The sequence below is a fragment of the Periplaneta americana genome, chromosome 16 (assembly GCF_040183065.1).
Source record: "Periplaneta americana isolate PAMFEO1 chromosome 16, P.americana_PAMFEO1_priV1, whole genome shotgun sequence".
In the NCBI taxonomy this organism is placed as follows: Eukaryota; Metazoa; Arthropoda; class Insecta; order Blattodea; family Blattidae; genus Periplaneta; species Periplaneta americana.
In genome coordinates, this window is record NC_091132.1 from 65,692,403 (window position 1) to 65,718,733 (window position 26,331).

A 26,331-nucleotide genomic window follows, 5' to 3' on the forward strand; every position below is an offset into this window, starting at 1 on the left:
CCTACAGTAGAATACAGAAAATAGTGATCTTGGATAGAGCTACCTGTACAGTTTATCTGAAGAAAATTTTTTTCTAACAAATACCTGTAAAGTTGCAGTTTAATAACTGAAATGGGGATATGAATAAAAGTTTACGAAAGTTTTCACAACTGAAAACTTGTTATTAAGACAATGCTTCAACATTAAGAATGTAGAATATTTATTTTCGTCACTAGTGAAGCTTATACAATAAGAATCGTTAAAAATTTGAAAATTTTTTTATTGTCTCAATCGATAGAGTATACTTTTCTGTATGTATTTCCAAATTTTCAGATATAAATTTCAATTATTAGCGTCAATATTTTTTTTTTTCTGTGGTTATGCATTGACAAGGCAAGAGAAAGGGGCATGGTATAACCTCACAGTACCTCCATGTCCAAAAATTAGTTATTGTGGCATGAAAGTATTCAAAATCGCTGTGTGTGAAGCAGTGTTCACCTTCGATGATGGAGACAATAGTAAGATTGCAATACTCAATGAATTAGGTGTGAAAATAGAATATTTCACAAAAAAATTAAGTTCTCGCTATACCTAACGGTTTAAATCAGCAGACATAAGGGCACGAGAATCGACATTGGAGGCCTGAAGGACTAGGAGAAGATTAAGAATGGTAGAACACACTCAGCATGTTGACAAGGAGGGTGTGACATATGCAGGAGGTTCTTTTAGCGCAGGATGTAAGTACAAGCATGTCCCAATTTTAGACCCATTGTCCCGATAATTACATTTTTCGATACATTATATATGAAATTGAAGCTAAAATCATGTAGAATAAGTGTGCAAAATTTAAAGAGAATACATTAAGTTGTAGTGAAGTTATTTAATATTTTGTAAAAAGTGCAACCGCTACTGTACGAAACCTCTTAACATTAAGAATGGAGAAAATTTATTCAGTCATACCAAAAAGGAGACTCTGTCTCACAGTTTAGTACTGTCCAAGAGACTTGCCCATCAGCAGACATGTATGAAGACTCTCACCTTCAGGTATGGGAACACAAGTTTGAATTACTAACACTTTTGGACCTCCCTAATAATAATAGGCCTATGTTTGTACATGGTTATTGCACCTTTTTAAAGGATGCTATCTTAAATATTACAATGACAAAAAAGAAAAAAATAATCTTGATGGAATGACTTACAAAAGATGTAATAATCCCAAGAAAACTAGTAAAATTGTCGAGCGAAGGAAAAATAAATTTAACTTAGAATTTGCTTAGTTCTATTATTATTTTCAGCGTAGAAAAATTGTTCGGCACATAATGTCTTCTTCTACTTATAGATGAAAATTTTAAATTAGAGAATATAATAGTGAAAGATATTGAAGTATTTAACGCTTGCAAGGGTATCAAAATTGTTAGGGGAGAGTCGGGTAGTATCGGACAGTGCGTTTCTTTCATCTACCACACAATGATAGTACCTGATTGACATGGTTACGTTTATGTGATGTCGCATAGAGAAACGTAACTATGTCATTCAGGTACTACCATATGGTGGTAGATGAAAGAAACGCACTGTCCGATACTACCTGACTCTCCCCTACTGCTTACAAAACCATCTCTTATATTGCTACCTATATGCTTCAATGGGCCATTTTCCACCCTATTTAAGATGTGGTAAATCCATTCTCATTTACAAGAATGGTAGCACAAGTTCGTGTCCAGTCCTGGAGCGTTTATCGTACTGAATTGGAATTTAAATTTAACTAATCCTGCTCACTGTCCTGAGGTGAATGATACTCCTCGTTTCAAATAAGATGTCACATTGCAAACTTCTGTTTCAAAAACAACCTCACACTTTGCCAAAAATACTTTGAATTGTATTCTAATCATTATGCACCCACCTTACAAAAACTGAAGTAATTGTCATACAAGTAAAAAAACTTAATTTAGAGAACAGCAATCTTGGAGGTCAATACAATTAATTAATAGACACTGAATATGAAATATGAGATGAACCTTTTTTTTCTGTGGAGAAGAGGCTCGAAGGCTTACATTGCATCCTGAGGCTTATTGTGCTTACCACTCCTGTTCTGTAGATGACTTTGTTGCTGAATGGCCATGCTCTTGTAGGTATACAGCATGCTGCACCGTGAACTTAACCCATGTAATGATGATGATGATGACATATGAATTAATTATGCCAAAATGAATACAAGGTCCAACTGCGAAAGTTACCCAGCAATTTTGCTTCATTTTGTTGAGGGAAAACCTTGGAAAAACCCCAACCAGGATTTGGGCCCACCCATTTCACAGTCAGACATTACCCACAGCAGTGGATTATGGGATGAACTTACTAAATTATATTATATTATGAATGGGAGGCATGGAAAAAATTGATGGACTAACCTAGTCCCTATGACCTGCATTTACACAAAATTAATTTAATGAAGACAGGTTTGAATAATTTCAAGGAAAAATTGTTCCGGGACCGGGTCGATCCTGGGACCCTTTGCTTAGCACACGAATGCTCTACCGACTGACGGTGTCGTGTATAGTTCCTGGGGTAGCTCAGTCGGTAAGCGCTAAGCGAAGGTCCCGGGATCGATACCTGGCCCCGGAACAATTTTTCCTTGAAATTATTCAAACCTGCTTTACAGGGAGCTACTACCTGAAAGCCAGATTTGGTTAATGAAGACAGTTTATACAAACTAAAACCGTGTAAAGACACACATGTTAGGTAAACATACTTGGATAGCTTACCAACAATCATATATATGTCCAACACAGAAGCCAAATTGGTCATCAAAGGGTAAGCCTAGCTTAATGGCAAATAATCGCTTCAGAAACACAGTATTGCAAACAACAGAACAACCTTCTTGTAATCTAGCAAGAATTAGATCAGTACTGACTATTGTAGTTAATTGTATTAATTTAGGTATATCTAATGGACACAGGAAGTGAAAGTTTATGTAATTATTTGTGAAAATGCTTTTTTAACATCTTAGTTTAAGTTAATTTTGTCAAAATATAACCTTAATCATTCACTGCATTGTAGCGATACAATAGCCATAATTTACAAAGGCAAAATATTAGCAACATAATTTCTCATTTCAATTCCGTTTCTGTCATTTCTGTTGCCATCATCGTCATCATCCTCAGCATAATTTTCTCCTTCATGTTCCTGTTCATGTCCATGGTCATTTTCATGATCAGGATCCTGAAGATGAAAATCATCAGTTAGTGCCATATTGTGAAGCACACAACAGGCTCTAATAAAGTGAACTACATCTGGTATACTTCTTAATTTTATATGGTACAGTTGCCTAAACTTCTGTTTCAAGAGACCAAAACAATGTTCGACTACATATCTGGATTTGGATAATTTTGTATTGAAATTTCTCTGTCTTCTAGTTAATTGTCCTCTGTCTGCAAAAGGTGTCAGTAGATTCCTTAAGCATGGGTAGCCGCTGTCTCCCAGAATGTAATGATCCTGACATTTTTCTTGTAGGGTGTTTGCCAGTGGTGATACTCTGAAGACCCTACTGTCGTGGACAGACCCAGGAAAACCTACGAATATGTCCCTGATTCTTCTCTGATGGTCACATACAACTTGCAGTTGTATAGAATGGAAATGTTTCCTATTTAAATAAGAATCCGGGTCATTGGAGGGCTTGTCAATTTTGATATGGCTCCCATCAATAACACCAATAACTCCAGGAAAACCATTCTCTCTGAAGTTCCTTTCTATTTCATTTTTTTCTGCTGGAGTGGGCCAAGAAATTATATGTTGTGACAGGTTGCTTAGAAAATACGTAATTTTCCTGATAATTTTGAAGAGACTGCTTATAGAGATATCGAATCGATCAGCAACATCTCTGAATGAAGATGTCTGATGACCAGCAAACCACAAAAATATAATAATTTGCTGGAATGAGCCCAACTTTCCATGCCGTCCTGATTGGTAATGAAAATATTGTGATATTTCAAATTGTTGTGAGACACTCTCTGCTACATGGCGACTTACACGAAAATGCTCAACAAATTCGCTGTCATTGTACCTAGGTATAGTATGTTCAAAATAATTTTCATTTTTAGGCCTGTCTCTTTCCTCAAATAATTCCAGCAGACCTAACTCATCCCCACTGGATATATATTCCATATCGTTGTCACTAGAAGTGCTTGAATGGGACATCTGAAATAACAATTATAGGCCTAAATTAACTTCTCTTTAAAAACACTTCCGGAACACAATTTTATTACAATTAATCTGTATCAAGAGTATACTCATCATAATCACAAATTGTGGGTGTTGTTTTAAAAATGAACTAAAATAGAAACATTAACTTCGCCTATAATATATATTTTATAAATTAAATATAAACAGCTTTACATTACGTATCCAGACAATTAAATGTTACAGTTATTGAATAAAAAATAATAGTACGCTTATAAATTATGCTGTAAAGTTTTAAAATAATACGGACGCTTATATATAGTATTACCTTCCTGAAAAATGGCAATTATACGAAACAACAGTACTAAAATACAATTTATTATTTATTTAGGGCATGTTCGTATAGGTTATGTATTCGTATAGGTTATGTTGTAAATAACATGAAGAAAACCAACGAGCTTTGTAGAAAACAATGGCAAAACTATCTTGATGCGCATGCGTCATCTATGATTTGAGATTAGTTTGCACTTGATTCGCAAATCAATTCTGCCTGTTAGGAATCGATTTGAAATCAGTCTGATGTGCTGTACGAACGTGTGACTATTAGTCAGAAACAGTTTGAGTTTGAAGTTTGCGCTGTGCGAACAGCAAAATCCATGTGCGCATGACCGGAATCGTTCAAACCAGTTTGGAACTGCTGTGCGAACAAACCTACTATTAGCTACAGGTCTGATAGCAGCAGGTCGTCCTACATCTTCATAATTACTTCAAACATAGGATGTTTCATAGTGACCTACACAGTTGCCACGTTCAAACGACATATAAGCCATCAATCATTGGACTCTACTGAACAAGAGTTTCACAGAATATTATGAAGTTTAAATCATAACACTACGTTGTTTCCAATTTTAATATTATTTTAATTTTATGACCTGTAATATTACATTTTTAATTATGAAGATGTTGTACATCATTACTTTTAAACAGTTCATCTACCACCAATGTAATGACTATACAGTTTGATATTGAGATATTATATTGTGCCTGAAGATACCTGAATGGGCGAAAACGTTTGCAATATGTAATTCATGTGTATAATACTTAATGACCATATAATATAAGTCATTATTTTACATTGATTTGTCATTTGACTGAGTAACAAATATTATATTGTATTTATCTATATTAATTGACAATCTGAACAATTTTCATCATGCTCTCTAAGCTAATACTACAAGATTCAGAATAGATTGAACTGCAAAATATGTTATATCAGAGTCGCAGGTGTGCCGAAATTTTGTCCCGCAAGAGTTTTTTCACATTCCATTAAATCTAGTGACGTGAACCTGTCGCATTTAAGCACACTTAAATGTCATCGACCTGGGCCAGAATAGAATCCGCAAACCTCAAGCACAGAAGGCCAGGACTGTATCGACTACGCTACCCAGTGCGACCACATGTTATCTTAATGTTGTTTATCATCTTATATCTTCTTCTGCACTCTTTCAGTAGGCAGTTTCTTCTCAGCCAGTGACCCAGTCAATTCCTTTTTCTCTTCCTGATCAGTTTCAGCATCATTCTTTCTTCAACCACTCTTTCCAATACAACTTCATTTCTTATTCTGTCTGTCCACTTCACACGTTCCATTTTTCTTCATATCACATTTCAAATGCTTCTATTCGCTTCTCTTCACGTCGTCGTAATATCCATGTTTCTGCCCCATACAATGCCACACTCCATACAAAGAACTTCACTAGTCTCTTCCTTGCTGTTAGTTCTTTTTCCAGAGGTCCGCAGAAGATGCTGCCTTGACTATTGCTATCCTCCTTTTGACTTCCTGGCAGCAGCTCATGTTACTGCTTATAGTACACTCAAGCATTTGAAGCTGTTCACTTGCTCTATTGCCTCATTTAGAATTCGCAAGTTTACCTTCTTTATTTTTCTTACGTCAACCATGGTCTTCATCGTATTTCCATTTATCTTCATCCCATACTGATCACAACTGTCATTTAGCTCCAGTAGCGTATCCCTTAGTATCGTCTCCTCTTCTGCTAACAACGCCATATCCTGAGCAAATCTTATGTATTTAAGTCATCTTCCTCTTACTATCACTCCTCCATAGTTCTGGAAACAGTATATATTATATATTATTTCTAGATTTGAAATTATCGTTCTCTTCATGTTTTCATTTCCTATAAAGTCTCATATATTCTGCTTGAATAATTCCTGTAGACGTGTTTATCTGTGTATAACGTCAAACGCCTGTAGTTATTAAAGTTTTTTCGTCATGTTCTCTGCGTATCTTTTGCATAAATCAAATAAGAATGTTCCTAACTTCTTAATCGTAATTGGTGGATGAAATCTGACTGTATTTTTTAAAATATAGCGTTTATTAATGCATTTCATTTGCAATATGTTCAGATCTATCTTTTACAGTTCAGTCTTAGCAAGCAGTAGAAAGTCTGTAAAATGAGGTAGTTTTACATGTTTTGGGTAATTATTTAAATAACGTATAATTTTATATGGAAATAAAATCCGTATTATTTTTCTGTAGTCTTTATTCTTTTATTTACATACAACATGTTCCTATAAATATGCCATAGGTATTAAGTTATTAGCTTTCAAAGATGTAGTTGCGTCAGTGTTACGCGAAAATATGATCATTTCATCCTATGTAGTGACTCTCGAATATTAACGTTATTCAGGCGTTAAAGATAGCTAGAGCAACTCAAACTAAGGTGTCAAATATATATTCATTAAACACGAAAGTAGTGCAATTGACATCAGAATAAACTTCACCAGCTTCTACAGGCGCAGGATATTTTGATACACTCTGTAGTGTGTTGCGCAGAGAACAGTGATAGTTTGGTTTTCTGTGCCTTCCTCCTGCCCTGCAGTTGTGACTTGAATTAATGAAATTGCACGTCCGCGTGGGGTGGCTACAGTATCTTGCGTAGGGAGCTAAACACGTGCTGAATTTCTCAGTTTTTTATATATTATTTTATACCACCCTCTTTCACAATCGGTCATACGCGCGTTCTGAACTCGTACAAATTTCTTACTCATTTTTCATCAGTTATATTTATTTGTTTTTTTGTTTCCTGCTTCAAAATGAAAGTTTTGTTTTTTACTTTTTAGTATGACATTAAAGTTAATAGATTTACATAAATATAATCAACTTAATGCTATATGATATAATAGCATGTAGGACTACTTTCCATCATCGACATATAACAAATTTGATACATTAAAATTAAAGACCTAAAGAATTTCGCATTTACATTGAAAACAATACAATTCGCGATATTACTTAATATATGTATATATTTATTTAATATATGAAGTATATTTATACATTTAATATTTTATTCAACATATTTAATGTTTATGGCAAATTAATTATCATATTATGCCACTCCTATAACTAAGGAAACGTTTGTGCGAGATCGTGCATATTTGCTTGTTTTCCGCACAGAAGCAATACGCGGTAAGTGTGAAATACCACATTCAGTATTCCAACGTAACACACATAACAATTTCCCTCCTCTTACCGCTTAAGCGCGACATTCATTTTACTGCTTTAGGCTTTTAACATATTATTTTTAGAGACGTTTAACATAGTAATAATTATAAATTGGAAACTTACCACTGCAATTTCACCTAAATTGCATTGTTAATTATTGTTTTTAAATATTTGCAAAAATTAAGTAAAGTCTACTACTCCACGAAACTTATTGCATTCCTGATACAAGTAACATTAAGGAAGCCGTGAAAAAATCAACAAGATTTCAGATGCGGATGTTATTACTGCAATATGTTATATAAATAATATTGTTAAAATATTAAAATGAAAAATAAATCATTACATAACCTTACCGTTTGTTTTAAGTTCGCATTTATAGACTGGGGGAAAAAAAAGACAGACGTGTATCACGGCCTGCTGGAGTATAGTAAACACAGAAAACATTTTATAGCAACAATGTTGAAGAAAGATATTTTGGTTTTCCGAAGTTGCCGTCATTAAACAGAAACCAACATGGAGATTTCATTGCAACTAATTAGAAATTCGTCTTTTAGGTATGTAATAAACGATCTTCGCACAAAGTAATGTACGATACACGAGCGGTATGTTTGTTTTCATGTTCTCGGAAATGAAAAAAGCTCAACTACGTTTCGCTTTTTCAATCTTTTCCTCGACCATGAAAACGTCAACATACCGCTCTTGTAACGTATATTACTATTTTATGTTCAAATGGAAGAACTGTCGCGTACCGTTACGCTTCATTGCAACTGGCTGAAACCTGTCCAGACGGGTAGGCTACTGCCCCTCCCCAATGACTAAAAGATCAGTGAGCGAACAGTACTGGACTAGTGGACTATAGCAGTCTCTTAGATGAGTGAATATTAAACGCACGCTTTTTACGGTTCGGCTAGGAAAGGTGAAATGGAAAGTAATAGGTCTAATTATTCTATTTCTCAATAAGTGTTCATATGTTCGTACTGAATCCGCTCGTGATGACAGGAAATAATTTAAAGAAAAATACCCACGTATTCGAGTTCCAGGTCTTATTATGATTCATGACGCGGTTATTAAATTTCGTGAAACAGGAAGTGTTCAAGATAAACGAAAAAGACAACGTACAGTGTTCACAAAAAAACAAAAAACTCTGGTTGACATTGGACACCGGCTGGAAAATTCATCTAGAAATCTCTTCTGCGTCTTCCTCAGCAAACGGGAATTTCCTACGTTCCCGTACGAGAAGCTAGGAAGCGATTTAAGGTAAAATATAAAATTTCTGTAGTGCAAGAGAACTTAAACCGAGTGATGCAGTATTTAGGACTAGATTTTGTGAATTGATTTTGAGTAAAATGTATGACGGAGAAATAGATCCTAATCTCATTTTGTTTTCAGGCAAAAATTGATTCCACTTACATGACTATTTCAATACTTAAGAAATGTGTAGTAAATGAAAATCGACAGTGCTAGCATCTCTTTGCATTGCGTCTATGAACTCCCTGCCGCGCTCACGTTTCATAGATAATAATAATAATAATAATAATAATAATAATAGTAATACTAATAATAATAATCATCATCATCGTCCTTGCAGATATTAGGCCTAGTGGCCTGTTACGGTCTCCGTCCATCTTTTCAGGGGGCATCCCTAATAATAATAATAATAATAATAATAATAATAATAATAATAATAATAATATAATATTAATAATTTATAGCCAGAACGAAGACATATTTCTTTTTTTTATGTATATAAAACACTCTAGTACCCCCGGAAAGAGTAAGTTAAGATGGTCCATATTTTTATTTATGACTAGCTGTACCCGTGCGCTCCGCTGCACTTATTAGAAATAAATATAAAGTAATTACGTAATTAAAATATAACATTGGGTCCAGGGAACATTCGTGTTTGATAGAAAAATAAATCGTTTAATATGCTACTTAATTTAAATTGTATTTAAATAATTAAAATGCTATCATTTCGGTCCAGAGACCACTCATTTGGTGCAAATATAATTCGTTTAACATTTTTCTAAATTAGTCTTGAATGCATCCTTTAATAAATCACTCCAAATTAATAGAGTTTTTGTTAAGTTTATTTTATTCACGCCTTAACATCTGTGGTCATGTTGCGTGTTTAGAATGTGTGGGTATAACAGTAGGCCGTTTTTACTCTTGTTGAGTTCCTGTTTCTATTGTGTGTTGTAGATGGCTTGTGTTTATGTAACTGATTATAGACTTTGATTAATGCTTTTGGTAACTGAGGCGGTGGTGAATAATGGCATGTATCTTTCCAATCCGGCATTTGCCTTTATGACTAATGGAAATCATGAAGAACCTCAGTCAGATTGGTCGGCCATGGGGTTTGAACCCGGGACCCCCGAATGCGTGTCTCAAATGCTACCGCCTGAGCCAACTCGCTCGGTTGTATATCATTGTTTATGCAAATAAAAAAATGAGGTACCCTACATAAATATTATTTTAAGAAACACAGGAAACGAATATGGGTAAATTATGAGCGCAGGAACGCCGTTTCATGATACATTTTAAAATACCTCAGCTCCAGTGATCTCTATGGTAAAATGAGTGTGTAAAATTAGAGTATTTTATGTGGACCAAATAAAGTTGCAATAATCAAGTTATACAATATTTCGCAGAATATCAAGTTTTCTGTGCGTACAGATTTCTTTTCATCTTACCTCAGTCCTCATTTGTAGCATTACATCCATCTAGAGAAACTACAAATTTCAAATAATGAAGGTTAATTAGCTTCTGAGATTACTTCATACAAACACACAAAATATTCTCTGTATATTAATATTGATAAACGTCAAGGCCGCCTTAAATAGACGGAGTCATTTGTTTTGATTTCATTATAGCCATCGTCATCGTTCCTGCAATAACTCCTATGTCACATATCGATTTTCAGATTTTTGCTCTATTAAATAACTTAAATAGTGATGCAGCAAATAATACAATCTACTATATATAACTTAATTATATTTCTTTCTTTCGAAAATGTAAGAATTCACGATCTTCTATGCACTACTGCCATGGAAAGAATAAATTTGTTTTTATTCCTACTAAAAAATTTAATATTTTGCACATAGAAGTTACGGAACAACGACACTATAATCTGAGGCGGCGGTGGAAATGTATTATATTGTTATTTTAAAATTCTTGTATATCCTTAAATATCAGTCCTATCAAAATTTTTCCTGGAATAAAACTTATCGGAAATCATTTTTAAAGAAACTTTTGTTATGTAACATTTGTACAAAAATCAATAATAAGCGAGATATTTCGGTTTATTTAATTCAGGCCCCCTTATAACCCCCCTTTTCAATAAAGTATTTTGAATGCCATATAGCCTACAATCTAAGTTACAACGAACTTAATTTATATTCCAATTTTCATCGAAATCCGTTCAGCCATTATCGCGTGAAAAGGTAACAAACATCCAGACAGACAGACAGACTTAAATATCAGTCCTATCAAAATTTTTTCTGGAATAAAACTTATCGGAACTCATTTTAAGAAACTTTTGTTATGTAACATTTTTCACAAAAATCAATAATAAACGAGATATTTCCGTTTATTTAATTCAGGCCCCCTTATAACCCCCCTTTTAAATGAAGTATTTTGAATGCCATATAGCCTAAAACCTATGTTGCAACGAACTTAATTTATGTTCCAATTTTCATCGAAATCCGTTCAGCCATTATCGCGTGAAAAGATAACAAACATACAGACAGACAAAAATTTCAAAAAAGCGATTTTGTGTTTCAGGGTGGTTAATTATGTATGTTAGGACCAATTATTTTTGGAAAATCGAAAATTACCAGAAAAAGTTCGGCTACAGATTTATTATTAGTATAGATTCAGCTGCGTGCCCCGTTACCGTAGTAAGATTACATACATTGATTACATCGCATATTGCCTTTTGTATTACAGCACATTGTTATATACTGGTAGTTAGGACAGTTAGGGCCAGATTCATAGACATTCTTAGCGCGGGCTTAAGGTGGATGATCAGCGAACTAACGTTTTTCGTATTCATAAACCAGTGTTAGCGATATGATATGATATGAATTCTGTACAAGTAATTAGTCGATAGCCGGGGCTAGTTTAGCACGTTCGTAGCGCGGGCTAGCGAAATGTCTATGCATAGCACCCTAAGAAATTTAGATGCTACACTACAAGTTAACAACCTAATATTAATTCCACTTTTACAATTATTGGTATTTACAATAGAGAATGCGTACTTGATTTCTTTTACGATATATGCTTACTGTAAATTACGAACTTACTCTTAATTACATATTTGAGAATTTATCTTTTAAAACATTCAAAAGTTGTATGAACGTAGTATATCATTGTTAGTTACAATAAATAATATACATGGTACCGGTACCTAAACTTCATTCAGGTTGCAAACTTAATTTATCAACTTACTATTATTTACATTATTATAATTTTGTATTCGACTCTTAGAATTGCATACATAGGGGAGAGTCGGGTAGTATCGGACATCGGGTAATATCGGACAGTGAGTTTCTTTCATCTATCACACGATTATAATACCTGATTGACATGGTTATGTTTGTATGATGTCGCATAGAGAAACGTAACCATGTCATTCAGATACTACCATATAGTGGTAGATGAAAGAAACGCACTCTCCGATACTACCCGACTCTCCCCTATCTTATAACATTGTTAATTACCATATTAAAATCCGTACTGAGATTTTCTTTAGAAAGAAACACTATTAATTAAAGAACTTAATATTAATTACATTTTTATATTTTTTAAAACTAATGCAGTAAATTAAATATATAGCTCTATCATTTACAAATTTATCAGTATTTCTTATAGATACATGTATGTTGGTATGTTCTATCTATTCTAGACGTTCAGGGATTTAATATATTTGACGAAACTTCGTAGATGTTGGGATATTAATTCTTGATTATTGACGGGCCAAGTACCTCCATTTCGTGTTATTTCTTTTATGAGAATGGATCTTAGATTTTCTGTGTTTGTACATTTGTATGAGATTATTGACTGTTAATGGCCCTCTGCTGCATGTGCAAGTCGGTCCATTGTATTTATGCGTATTGTATGACAGTATTTTGATAAGAAATGGCATATTTAATCCAAATGGAAAACCATATACCGTATAATGGGGTAACTTTGCACCATTTTCTAGTTAAAAATTTGTTTTCAGTCTGTATTTAGTCTTTAAGGGCAGTATTCATAGACATTTCGCAGCACGCGCTACGAGCGTACTAAGCTAGCCCCGGATATCCACTGGTTACTTGTACAGAATTCAAATCATATCCTATTGCTAACACGCTGATAATCCACCGAAAGCCCGCGCTAAAAATGTCTATGAATACGGCCCTAAATGTCTAATTTTGAGATGGGCATTTATTTTATACGTTCTAGGGGTATGCGGGAATGTATTTAGTCAGTGGTATTTTCGAAAATAAATGTATTTTGAAATTATAATCTGCCAAAAATTGGTGCAAGGTTACCCATAGTTGGGGGTTACTTTGCACCGCCAGAGTTTTAAGAGGGATGGTGCAAAGTTTGCCACTGCTGGTGTTAATTTGCACCATACACAATTTAAACAATGAAATATTATATTGTATCACGAACAGACAAAATGGAAACACAGATTCAAAAAATGCTATAAATAGTAATACGGACAAAACATAAAAAAAAACACAAAATTTCAATATAAGTGGTCACATTCTTCTAAAATCTTGTTTCAAAAATATTTTCAATTCTTTCGAATGACAAGTCGAGGCAACAGCACGTGAATAACTGTAAAAAAATTAGACGTATTATTTTGTGTCAAGTTCTGGAATGGAATATAAGCAAGCCCTTTCTTGATACTTTCTTGGGTGGATTTAGTCTCCCAAATACATCCTCCCATTCATATTTCATAATATCCTCCCTTTCAGGTCATTTGTATTTGTATCCTTCTCAGCATTTTCCTTTGGCATATTTGGAGATTGTTACCAAGTTTCGTAGTGAGAGACCATGTATGACTTTAATATGTAATAAAAAGAAATACAAATTCAAGTAGACCTAATTTAGCTGTAATAAGAAGTGTGAATTATAGTAAGCGTTTTTTAACTTCATGGAAGGTCCTCAAATCAAAATAATGCAATTAAATTTAAAAAATCTTCGTTTGTGTTATTGTACAAAGTAACCCCAATTTAGCCTCAAATTCACCTTGATTAGAAATTTATTCTGTAACACCATTTGCCGAGAAAACAGCTGCACAAACGAAACTAGAAAGTCTAAATGGATGAATAAGGAACAGATGCACTTATAACTAGACAGTGCATGCGGGATGACTTAAGGAAAAGTGAAGTTGTTTCGTATCAGAGTATATGGCACGTGCCGCGCTGCCCGTCTTTTGTGTACCTGGCGAGTATAGCAGCGTACAGAACGAAGGAACCCCGGTCCGTTCATAGTAACATTGCAACGCAATGTTTGCAGGTGTGTTATCCTGCTCAAGTATTTAGTACGCGTAGAATAGTGTAGTGCTGAGCCATTCATAATGCCAAAACGTTAAATTCGCTCAGAGGTACGAAATGCAATTAGAAGTATGAGAGTGACATTTTATGTATTAACGAAGACAATATCGTGTGTAATGTATGTAAAATTGAAATAAAAACCAGAACAACTCAGGCTATAGAGAAACATTGCAACAGTACATTGCACAGGAAATACGTTGAAATGAAATCTAAGGAACCATCTACATCATCATCATCATCATCATCATCATCATCATCATCATCATCATCACTTAGTTGTGCGGGTCTAACGACACGTGCAACATGATGCTCCGTACAATTATTCCTCTAAAGAAATTGAGTGATACCCATTTTAGAGGCTTTCTTCAGAAATTCTCTCGATACAAAAACTGTTTAAGCGATAGGCGAAGACGATTCAGCTTCGACAACTTACGAGAATATATCGTCGTTTACTGCAACGCTGGTAATTGCATCAATGATGACGAGGACTGAACCTTGCAAGGTATATACTACAGTACGTTATTTTTCTTTTCCTTCTGACTGTACGGAGATACAGTAGCATGTTAACGTCGTCTGTTTACGTTTAAAACCTGTTGAGCCAATGGTCTGAATGAAAAAAAAAAAGTAACATACAGTAAATGTGCACCTACATACAACGATGTCATCCCGCATCCACTGTAACTCAACCTGTTAGACGATCGAATTTGCATAGGAAATAATGGACAACAGTGAACTTCAAAATGGTAATGTCAACAAGTGGTTACTTGATAAGTAAAAAGTAGATAAAGTTTTGATACAACAACACACAGTGCAAAAGTGAAAATAACAATCCGTAAGATACCCCACTTCATAACAAACTAAGTGATTTAAACAAGTGCTCCACAAATTGTTTCTTAATAATGATTCAGCATTTTATTATTATGAAGTTCTTAACGTCGTCATTCCAGTTTTAAATAAAAACAAAGAGAGAGCAGTTATAATCGCCCCATTCAACGGCAAGACACTAAAGAACTCAAATGACAAAACAACAAAAGAGACCAAATAACTGTTCTTTTATAAGAGTTTTTATATTGTTTTTTATATTGTTGTTATACTATAAGTTTTATATTGCATTTTAGAAATTGATTGATATTAAGTTAGCTTTGTATAACTATTAGCACTAATTACTAGTACACACACGTACCAGCGACATCCATAAATGTATCACACACTTAACCACGAAATGGAAGTTCACAGAACACACATTCCAATGGCTAGGTTTTCAATCACTTGTAAATAATTCTAATTGCTAATTTATAATTATAATGCATCTGAAGATGATACACAAAATAGTATCGAAAACGTTCATGTAGAAATCTTACTCATGCAATGACTATTGTATTAGATAAGCATTGGCGGTTTAATAAAAGTGTTACACATTAAATTACAGCAGCTTATCGGTAACAAAACAGAAATGAAATTGATAGACTTTTATGGTTAATTGGAAGCTGCGTTCCTTTTACTTTCAGAGCTCTGTATTTATTTATTTACTTATTTATTTGTTTGTTTATTTATTTACTTATTTACTTGTTTATTTACTTACTTATTTACTTGTTTATTTACTTATTTACTTGTTTATTTACTTCTTTACTTGTTTACTTATTTATTTATTTACTTACTTATTTTTTGTTTATTTATTTATTTGTTTGTTTGTTTGTTTATTTATTTGTTTATTTGTTTATTTAACTAGCTCTGAGTATAAATTAAATTTATAAAACAAAAATGTTTCTAGCCACTACCGTAAGAGCCAGGCTGGTGTACGGTGTGGTCTTAGTCAATAATATAACATAAAATTTACAAGGACAGAAATGTCTACATTGTTTTCTGAAAGGCGCTTCATTTTTCCAATCATTGTATGCGATACATGCTATAGCATCAAAAATGTATCCTGAAATATCTATAAATTGTGAATATAACAATATTTATTGCGTGTACAGAAAAATATGAAGAAAATTACATTTCAGTTGATTACATTTTACTATCACAGCCAAAAATGAAAAAAAAAAATCCGACTTTCTAATGGATTAGAGACAGGGTCGCGGGAGGAACCTACCCTCAATTAAAAAATATAAAAACCTGAAAACAGTTGTAGACAGGGGTAAAACATATCAAAGGATTTAACATGTTTACACAATTTAATATACCATGCTATAAGTCGGAAGCGCAGTGTTTCTAATAGGCCTCTACTAGAATGGCGAACTCTCAATTTGTGTGAAATACAGAATTGTACTTGATCTGTAAGTGAGACGCATAAATTAGTAATATTTTCGAAATAAGAGCATTCGATTTGACTTAAAATATTCCGTTCCGCAAAATATGTGCAGACCTCAGTCATTTTTAGCCATCTTATGAAACCATAGTCTTCTACTCGCTATGTAAAAACCCTTGTTGACCAGGAAGATCTGAAAAAATGGCAGACAAAATTCATTCGGAGATCTAACCTAAAATAGATCTAAATACAAGTGGGTCAAAAGTCGCTTTCCCCAATATTCGTTCTTAGGTTTCATACTTGTACACATATGAGGAGATCCGTTCCAAACTGTATTAAGTCCAATGATGTAATTTTTTCAGGAAAGAAGAAAAACTGTTTATGTGCCAACTAAGGGAGGTTAATTAAAATACTAAAATTATTAATTACTGAGAAAGCTTAATTTGTCAGAATCAATTATATTTGAAATCTCTTTCACATGGACATAATACGGTTTGACGTGAACATAAAAATTAAAAACATTTTCTTCTTCAATATTTGTAAAAATTTAACCAAAGTAATTGTGTAAGTAATAGATAACACTTCTTGGTTTACTCCTATATGATATTGAATCACAGAAGTATAATGTTCATTAATGCTAACGATCTTGATCAGTTTTCCTTTTTGTTGATAAAAACCTTTCCTTGACTCTGCGTATATAAATCATGTTCGCAAATTGGACAACAGTGGAACCGACCTTCCCTATGCTAGCATGGTGGTTCGAACAGTGTGAAATCAGGATCCTTAACAGTGTTTCTGCAGATTGAAACAAGATTACCCTATTGTATGTTACATGATTATTGTAGAAAACAGTTTTTAATGTAAACAAGTATCCTAAACACCTATTAATTATTAAAAAGATAATCAAAATATTATACCGAAGTTCACTTGTTGCTGTCGTGCTATTTTCTTCTTCACTATTTTCTTGCTTCCTCAGCTATTCTCACCTATAGACACTTGTCCCTCCATTTTCACGGATATCATATGCACAACTGGACTGCAGCGGCACTAAACTGATACAATGGCCGACAATAAGTTAGTAATTGGCTCCAGTTTTTCTCAGTGCAGAAAACGTGACACGCTAACTTTCAATGAAAAATATTAATTGATTTTGGACAGAATATGATGTGACGCGAACAGAGACTTGGGCATAATACGTTTTGCCACGAACACTCAATTTCATGCATTCTTTTCGAGGGATTTAATATAGTTTAACCCAAACGAATGTCACAAAATGATACAGCATGTTCAGAACTATACGAAATCATATAAAACTCAATTTCGTCAGTGGGTGGATTTAATACGGTTTGGAACGGACCTTCTCATATACATTTGTCATTACTTGAATAAATGAATAGCTGGCTTAAAAAGTGGTGGGTTGACAACCATGTTCGTGCGTGAACTCTTTTCCCGATATCATGTCTTGTTATTGTTTTATTTTATTGTGTTGGGTTGCATCTCTAAATGTTAGGAAATTTTTGGGGAAAGCGACTTTTGACCCACCTTGTATACGAAGAATGATGGTAAAGCCTATTTGAACAAGCGATCTAATAATAACTTTATTGAGATCCCCGATGTGTAATTTATCACACCAGTGGATGTGATTCAAATTTCGTGTTCTTTCCTGGTCCGTCTGTAAACTGCGGTGCTTACCGTGGCTACCTTGGTGTCTTAGGAAAGATCTTCCTTCCCGAGTGCAATCTCAATTAAACCTCGGTAACTTCGAATGTGTCGGACTCGAAATGAACCGGTCTCGTTTCTTGTGAATGAGTTTGAAGAAGCTCATACTCCCATATTGGATACCTCCGGTAGGTTGTAGTGGGAGCTACTGGCGTCCCTGGATTGAGACATTCGCTGTGGCATTTTAGTGAAGTCATTTGGAGATGGGGGGATAGAGAATCGGGTGCTCTGAGCGGAACGAAACGACTCTGCTGTGGCGGAATTAAATGCTGGAGTGTGTACCACGTAGGAAACAAAAGACTGAGTAACAAGCTCTCGCCTCTGAAGGAAGGCAACCGGCGCTATTCTTTAGAGCTTTTAATTCAATACTCCATCAAGCGAATTGCAGTTTTATGAGTTTTTTTTGTAGCACACAGGGGAAAAATAGATTCGATATGCCTTTACGATATTAATTTCTTTAATTACTTTTTAATAACCACACTTCGGGTAATTTACGGTATAATAAGTTGTCATGTCATTTTCTTTCGCCAATGCTTTTAGGTTAAATTTCACGCCTACACTGTTCTCGCCCACGCAGACGAATGAAAAAGTTTGAGGTAGCGAATAATTTATTCTCCGGTCTGGCCAACTGCTGGAGATTTATGGTCTGGGGCCTATGGCTAATAAATGTAGCTTTTGTGTTGGGAATTTAATCGAGATTGTACATAGTATTAGCGTCGTAGGTTTTTTCTAAAGAATGGTATTCCAAGTTCTGATGCTTCCATGCCGATTTACAAGGATACCGTTCATTGGTTTCGGTAACTCCAGCCAATAAAGGCTGGTTCACAATAAACCGAGAACGGAAACGACAACCAAAACGGAAATATTGTTAAAATAAATGTATTTAAATGTGAGCATTCACAATTAACGAGAAGCTTGCCGGATGCCGGGAACGGGAACGTGAAAATTAATTGTGAATGCTCACATTTAAATACATTTATTTTAACAATATTTCCGTTCACAATTAACGAGAAGCTTGCCGGAGCCCGGGAACGGGAACGTGAAAATTAATTGTGAATGCTCACATTGAAATACATTTATTTTAACAATATTTCCGTTCACAATTAACGAGGAGCTTGCCGGAGACCGGGAACGGGAACGTGAAAATTAATTGTGAATGCTCACATTTAAATATATTTATTTTAACAATATTTCCGTTCGTTCACAATTAACGAGAAGCTTGCCCGAGCCCGGGAACGGGAACGGGAACGTGAAAATTAATTGTGAAGTCCACACCTGTGGAGTAACGGTCAGCGCGTCTGGCTGCGAAACCAGGTGGCCCGGGTTCGAATCCCGGTCGGGGCAAGTTACCTGGTTGAGGTTTTTTCCGGGGTTTTCCCTCAACCCAATACGAGCAAATGCTGGGTAACTTTCGGTGCTGGACCACGGACTCATTTCACCGGCATTATCACCTTCATATCATTCAGACGCTAAATAACCTAGATGTTGATACAGCGTCGTAAAATAACCCACTTCTATTCTATTAATTGTGAATGCTCACATTTAAATACATTTATTTTAACAATATTTCCGTTCACAATTAACGAGGAGCTTGCCGGAGACCGGGAACGGGAACGTAAAAATTAATTGTGAATGCTCACATTTAAATACATTTATTTTAACAATATTTCCATTCACAATTAACGAGGAGCTTGCCGGAGACCGGGAACGGGAACGTGAAAATTAATTGTGAATGCCCACATTTAAATACATTTATTTTAACAATATTTCCGTTCTCGTTATTGTGGACGAGTCTTAAGTTGAATCTCTTGACTGGTCGACACTTCAGGACTATCTTTGACGCTGTCAGAACCAAACGCTGTTTCTCCCAAGCTATTTGTGTTGCTATTCTTGGAGATGACTTCCGAAATCTCATTTGTCAAATGCGCGATCAGTTAAAGCCTGACAGAATTTTAGGCACAGTTCTATTAATATTATAGAGCGCGGCGAGCTAGACTAGACCCTAAAAACGTGCAGATTCGCCGCCAGTCACTCTGTTGTCTGGCAGGCGGCATCCTAGATCATACATACCCAGATTGCTCTGCGTTATAGGCTTTGACGGTAACAACTTTTGTCAGGTTTACTATGCTGCCATTTAGTTACATAAGAAGTCACTTCATAACTCCCATTTGAATTGCATTAGCGACTGTACTGCCATCTCGTGTTCGTTTACGGCGGACGGGTGGCGATCTTGGCGGTTGTTCTCTTCAAAGTGCAACCGATTTTAACATAGGAATGAGGAATCTATATGTGATCTGGGGCGGCATACTGACACTTTATACGGATACAACTTAAGCATTTTTGAGTCCTCATAAAACATGTCGTTCCGACATAATTCCTGACCTGACCGCCTTGAAGATTTGACTTCAGACTTGGCATCAATCTTATACATACAGTACCGGTATTATTGATTAAAGTTCTCGTTAACACTTTGTTAAAACATAAAATTTACTTAGTCTTACGTTAAAAAGTGTTAAAATTGTTAAAAAAAGGTATATCTTCGACAGACGGCCCGTTTCGACGCTATGTCACGTCATCCTCAATGTCTCTTGAACCACTAAGAGACACTGAGAATGACGTGACATAGCGTCGAAACGGGCCGTCTGTCGAAGGTATATACCGTTTTTAACAATTTTAACACTTTTTAACGCAAGACTAAGTAAATTTTATGCTTATACATATTATGGACAATGGATGGAGCGGAGAAAAATTCTCTCCGGCACCGGTACTCGAACCCGGGTTTTCAGCTATACGTGCTGACGCTTTATCCACTAAGCCACAACGGATTCCAGTTCCACTGCCGGATTGAATCCTCTCACTTTAAGTTCCATATCTTAGTTTCACTTTAGTGGCCAACCCTCATGTACTGTGTCACAGATGTGTGACAGTAGCACAATGTCCAATACATTATGTGCAGAGGTGCACTCATTACGAGTGACTAAGTGGCCGGGATCCGACGGAATGAACGCCGCCTTAAATCACTAAGTGATTATTTACGCATGTCGTGTTATTGTGATGTAGAAACTTAAACTGAGAGGTTTCAATCCGGCATCGGAGCTGGAATCCGGTGTTGCTTAGTGGATAAATCGTCAGCACGTAGAGCTGAAAACCCGGGTTCGAGTCCCGGTGCCGGAGATAATTTTTCTCCGCTCCACCCATCCTTCATCATATGATAATGCAGAATTCCTGCACGGAAATATCATATGTGCTGTACTTCGGTACATCGCAATAATATTTGCCTTGTTCACTTTTGTTTACTGAAATTTACGTATTTTTTAATTCTTTAAGTTTATTTTTAATAATAGACTATCACCAAACATAGACACAACTTACGTTAATAAAATGTTAGACTTCTTCATAGTTCCCTCATGTAGCTATGATCCTATCAGTTAATATATTCAATCTCCTATACGATTTGACGTTTATGCAGAACACTGTGGAGTACGAATTGTTCATAGCAGTGAAATAACTATACACTTTCTCTATCTAAAAGCACAATCTAGTATATACAGTCGCGAAGCTTGAGTTTATGAGGGTACTAGGAACAATAGACTGTGCAGGTGCTATTTCGCATTATCTGTAATGAGGCGATAGTAGCGATCCTAGTGGTTAGCAACTATCTATGGATGCATATTTACTATGTACTGAGCTTCGTGACTGTATATACTAGACTGTGCTAAAAGTAGGACACGCTTCTATAAAACTGAGTTCGCTGCAGACAATTGCATGGTCAGACAGACTGCACACAATAGATAGACTGTCATCGCGCCGTTGGACTGTAAATCTATCACTGCTGTAACTTGTGTGCTGATTCCAATTTCTGTTCTAACCGACTTTGCCCAAGTTCAAACCTGACTTCCGCTATCTTTTCAATCAGGAATGGCCATTCTTTTACTACCTCTTCGCTCTCTTCTTTTTTTTTTTTCTGTCCCTCTGCCCATTATTTCTGTTGAACGCTAAAGCTTTCTTAAAGATAAAAACTTGTATGAAATAAAATACAACATGATTGATCACGTTCGTCTTATATCAGAGTTTTTGCGCGTCTTTCTATCTCCCTGAGCTCCGCTATGTGTCAATACAACAGCTTCCCTTTCCTTTCTGGCCAGCAGCAGTTTAAATTATTAATAGCAGTAAAACTGCCAGAATTTCTAAACGAACGTTACGTAAGGCACACAGTGTTTCACACATGTTGAAATGTATCTGTTTGCCTGTTATAAAAAAAAAAACTTTCCGAAATTATAAATTTGCATACACAAGAATAATATTTAGCCTATATTTCTACTGACAAAATAAAGGAATGTGGTTATGAGACCGAAAAAAGGAGGTAATAAAATGTATACGAAATAAATCAGATACGTTTTTAGTTAAGTAATTCTTCTTTTCCATTCCCGTATCAGAAAATTTATCTTCCTGCTATTAAAATCTAACAAAGTTTTCGTTCCCGTTTGTGCATTGCAGGGTAAAGTTACCTAATGCAGTGATACCCCTACTCCCGTGATACTTTTTTAAAACTGAATGTCACTCAAAGCTTTGCCGTTCGATCATAGCGCCAGACATCTTTCTCGAAAGAGTGCATCTTGCAGCTACTTTTGAGACATCGGTGAACTTTCAAGCAATATACCCAATCCTGTGATATCCAGTGAAAAAAAAAAAAAAACGTATCACGGAATTAGGGGTATCACGGTATTAGGCAACTTTACCCTATATTACTTCAACTATTGAATAGCCTGTACAGTTACCCTTAAAAAGAATGAGACGATTCTTGGTCGTCCGAAGTTAAAGTTCTACAGCGCGGTTCACTCGATATCGACGTAACGATACATAACATGAGAAATAGTACAAGAATTGTTACAAGGACCACAACAAGGACAAGGACCAGAATAAGGATCACGAAGAAGACTGCCATTTAAGGCCAGGATTTCACAACATAGCTCGAGTCCCAAAATATCATTGCTTCACTGTACCGAATGGCAAATGCCTGCTAAGGGATCTACATTCTGGACTGCTGCTATCACTGTCTTGTCTCGGTAGCTCATATAGTAGCGTGCCGGTTCCGCTGTATAACCGAAACGTCTCGTGTTCGATCCCGGGTAAAACTTTTTTTTTATTGAGGTGTAATTAATTTGTTCAGAGTTCCTCGACTGTCTAATTTGTCGAAAAATATGGAATAATTTATGCCCAATTTCTGGGTTTTACAAGTTGGCTGAACCTCGTCAAAAAAAATAAAACTTACTTGGAAGTTAAAAGTATTCTTCCTCAAACAAAAATCATAAGAAACAAAAAGAGACCTGTTAACTTAAAATCTTGTCCACATGCCATCAGCTTCTATTACAGATCTAAGTCGATCCGGCATGGATGTCACGAGATTGTGAAATAAGTTCTGATCCCCGGCGAGATCTTCCCAGGTGTCAACAACTTGATCCCACAATTCGTCTCGATTTCGAGGGCGTCGGTGGGCATAGGGACTATCCTTCTCTTTTTCAATTCCACCCATAAATTTTCGATGACATTCAAATCAGGTGACTTCGGGGGCCAATTAATGATTTCGATCTCGGGTCTCCTTTGAAACCATCTTTGAATGCTTGCAGCATAGTGCACGGGATGGCTATCCTGCTGGAAGAGCAATGTTCCTTCGGGAAAACGTTCTCGGGCGGAGGGAAGGAATATATTTTCCACAATGTGCTCGTAAGTTCCCGCATTAAACCGGCCATAGATGCTTCTATAACGCCAGGTCCATCGTAAGACATCCACCCCCAACACGATATGCTAAAGTGCCCCGATCTTTCACGTCGGTGCACATAGCGCTGGTCATGTCGGAGACCATCCTCACGATAGACACGGACAGGACCTTCGTAATCACTCGAGATGGTTGTTTCGTCGGAGAAAATTACATTTCTCCAATCGAAATCCACTCGATTGGTAGCGAAGGCAAGACGGTCGACAGCTTGTGCTTCCCCCAATATTTCCATTTGCGCAGCCCTCCGGCTCCTAATACCGCGGTTCCTCAACCTGCTGATCACAGTCTGTGAAGAGCCGGGAAAGTTAGATACTGCTCTTATTTCGTTAGCAGTCAGAAAGGGGTCCTGTCGAACTGTCTCGAATAAGAGAGCATCCTCTTCCAATGAAGAAATCCGCGGACGCCAAGGAATAGGGCGATTTTCGACCTCCCCTAAATTTTGGTAACGATAACCCACCTCGCGGCTGTACTTCCAGGAACACCGACCAAACGGCCAGCAGATCTAGCCCCATATCCAGCCTCAATTAGAGCTATAACTCGCTGTCTCATGTCACGTCGGTTCGCCATTACGATGAGAAATGAGGGATGACGATAATACTTTAGTGTAGACAATGACTATTTAACGTGATATAGGCTAGAATTATTGAAATAAGAGGCATCTTGCATAGTAAGAGTTAATAAATCAACCCTAACTTAAATATCTAAATAACAGGATATAACAGGAAGTCCAACTGTTGCGAAACTAATCAAATTAAATCTAAGCTGAAGTAGCACAGCCATTGATAAATGTTTTGTACACAGAATTAGACTGAATTCCTATTCGACAGAACCTATAATCAATGGCTTGTCTGAACATGATAAACAAATCCTAAGTGTTTCCAATGTCACTGAACAATTTCAAAATATTAATTTAAAAACTAAGAAAGGATCGTAAATGTTGTATCTAATGATTATTTACATTTATGTCTACAAAATGAATCTTGGAAAAACGTATATGATACTGGTACTACTGATATTAAGAGTAAATGTATTGCATCTTTAACTTAATTTCATAATCACTTCAGTGGATTTTCTCCACTCAATGTTGTGAAAAAATTCAAAAGTAAAAACATGTAGATAACGCAGGGACTTCAAAATCTCATGTATTAAAAAGAAGAATCTATATGTAATGAGTTGCAATGTAATGATCCTCATGTTCTTAAATACTGCAAGGAGTACAGTGTAATTTATCAAAAATTATGAAAGAGGGAAATAGAAAATATTTGAATAGAAAAGTACAAAATTCAGATAATGCAATTAAACCTATTCGGAATATTATTAAATTTAAACTTGTAGATATCCTAAGAAAGAAAATATTTTTTCATTAAAACCAATGATTATAAAGTAGACGATCCCAAATCTATTGCAAATTCTTTTAACGTATTATAGTATATAGTACAGAAATATTATTGACAACTTAAACATTCAAGATTTTGCAAAAGATACTGCAATTGGTTACTTAACAGATGCATTTAATAATTAGTATTAATATATGTAATTAGTCAATAACTGCAACAGTGCTTTTACATTCAATCATAACATGAATAAAATTGAATGCATACTAAATTAAACACTATTGCAAACACGTAGATAAAATAGTTAAAATTAACTGAAGGTGTGAGAATGAAACAATCTAAAGCCATACTTTTAACAAAAATTGTTTTGTGCGAGTGCATTTCTTACACATATGGGAAAGCTATTAATAAAATATTGTAATAATTACTCAACAAATTACATAGCCTAAGGACTCTAAACCTTTGTAAAAGTTTGTCTATTATTATATATATTTTTATAATTTCATTTTAATTGTTAGTTTTTAATATATATGCATTTACATTGTATATGTGTGTGTATAAATGTATTCATTAGATTAACGTTTATAATATTATAACTTGTAATTTTGTATTGTTTGCGATCATTAACACTTAATCTCAGGACTTTGTAAAACTCTATTTCAACGTTACTTAGCTATTTCAACGTTATTTAGACAAAAAAAAATCGTTGTATAGACTAAGAATCGAACTCGCACTCTTCTACACAACACGCCGAAGTCTTACCGTCTGAGCTATTGAAACGACATGAAAGCTTACCTTTCTGTGTGGAGTGTCGATCTAGTCATGAAGGTCCATTGTCGATTTAACTACACGATTTATGTATATATTTATCTTTCATTTACGTAATATTATCATATTTTTTGCAGTTTTTGAAGTGAATTTCGGAACGATGCTAGTAACAAACCAAATAGTCTGAATTTAAGTAACTCAATATTCGTTATCTTGTGTATCAGTGGTCTGGTCTCCGATCATGCGCAGTGTCTCACATCTGA

General features: G+C 35.3%; 1 protein-coding gene across 1 annotated transcript; it reads right to left on the minus strand.

Annotated features, from left to right (window-relative positions):
• Positions 1-2,955: 2,955 nt before the first annotated feature.
• LOC138716391 (putative nuclease HARBI1) lies at positions 2,956-4,217 on the minus strand. Its single transcript, XM_069849425.1, has one exon. The coding sequence runs from the start codon at positions 4,168-4,170 to the stop codon at positions 3,052-3,054; it is 1,119 nt and encodes a 372-aa protein (XP_069705526.1). The 5' UTR covers positions 4,171-4,217; the 3' UTR covers positions 2,956-3,051.
• Positions 4,218-26,331: the final 22,114 nt, after the last annotated feature.

Bases quoted from the DNA above. Each gene is read 5' to 3' on its own strand.
- LOC138716391 (XM_069849425.1), bottom strand. From the start codon at position 4,170: ATGTCCCATTCAAGCACTTCTAGTGACAACGATATGGAATATATATCC.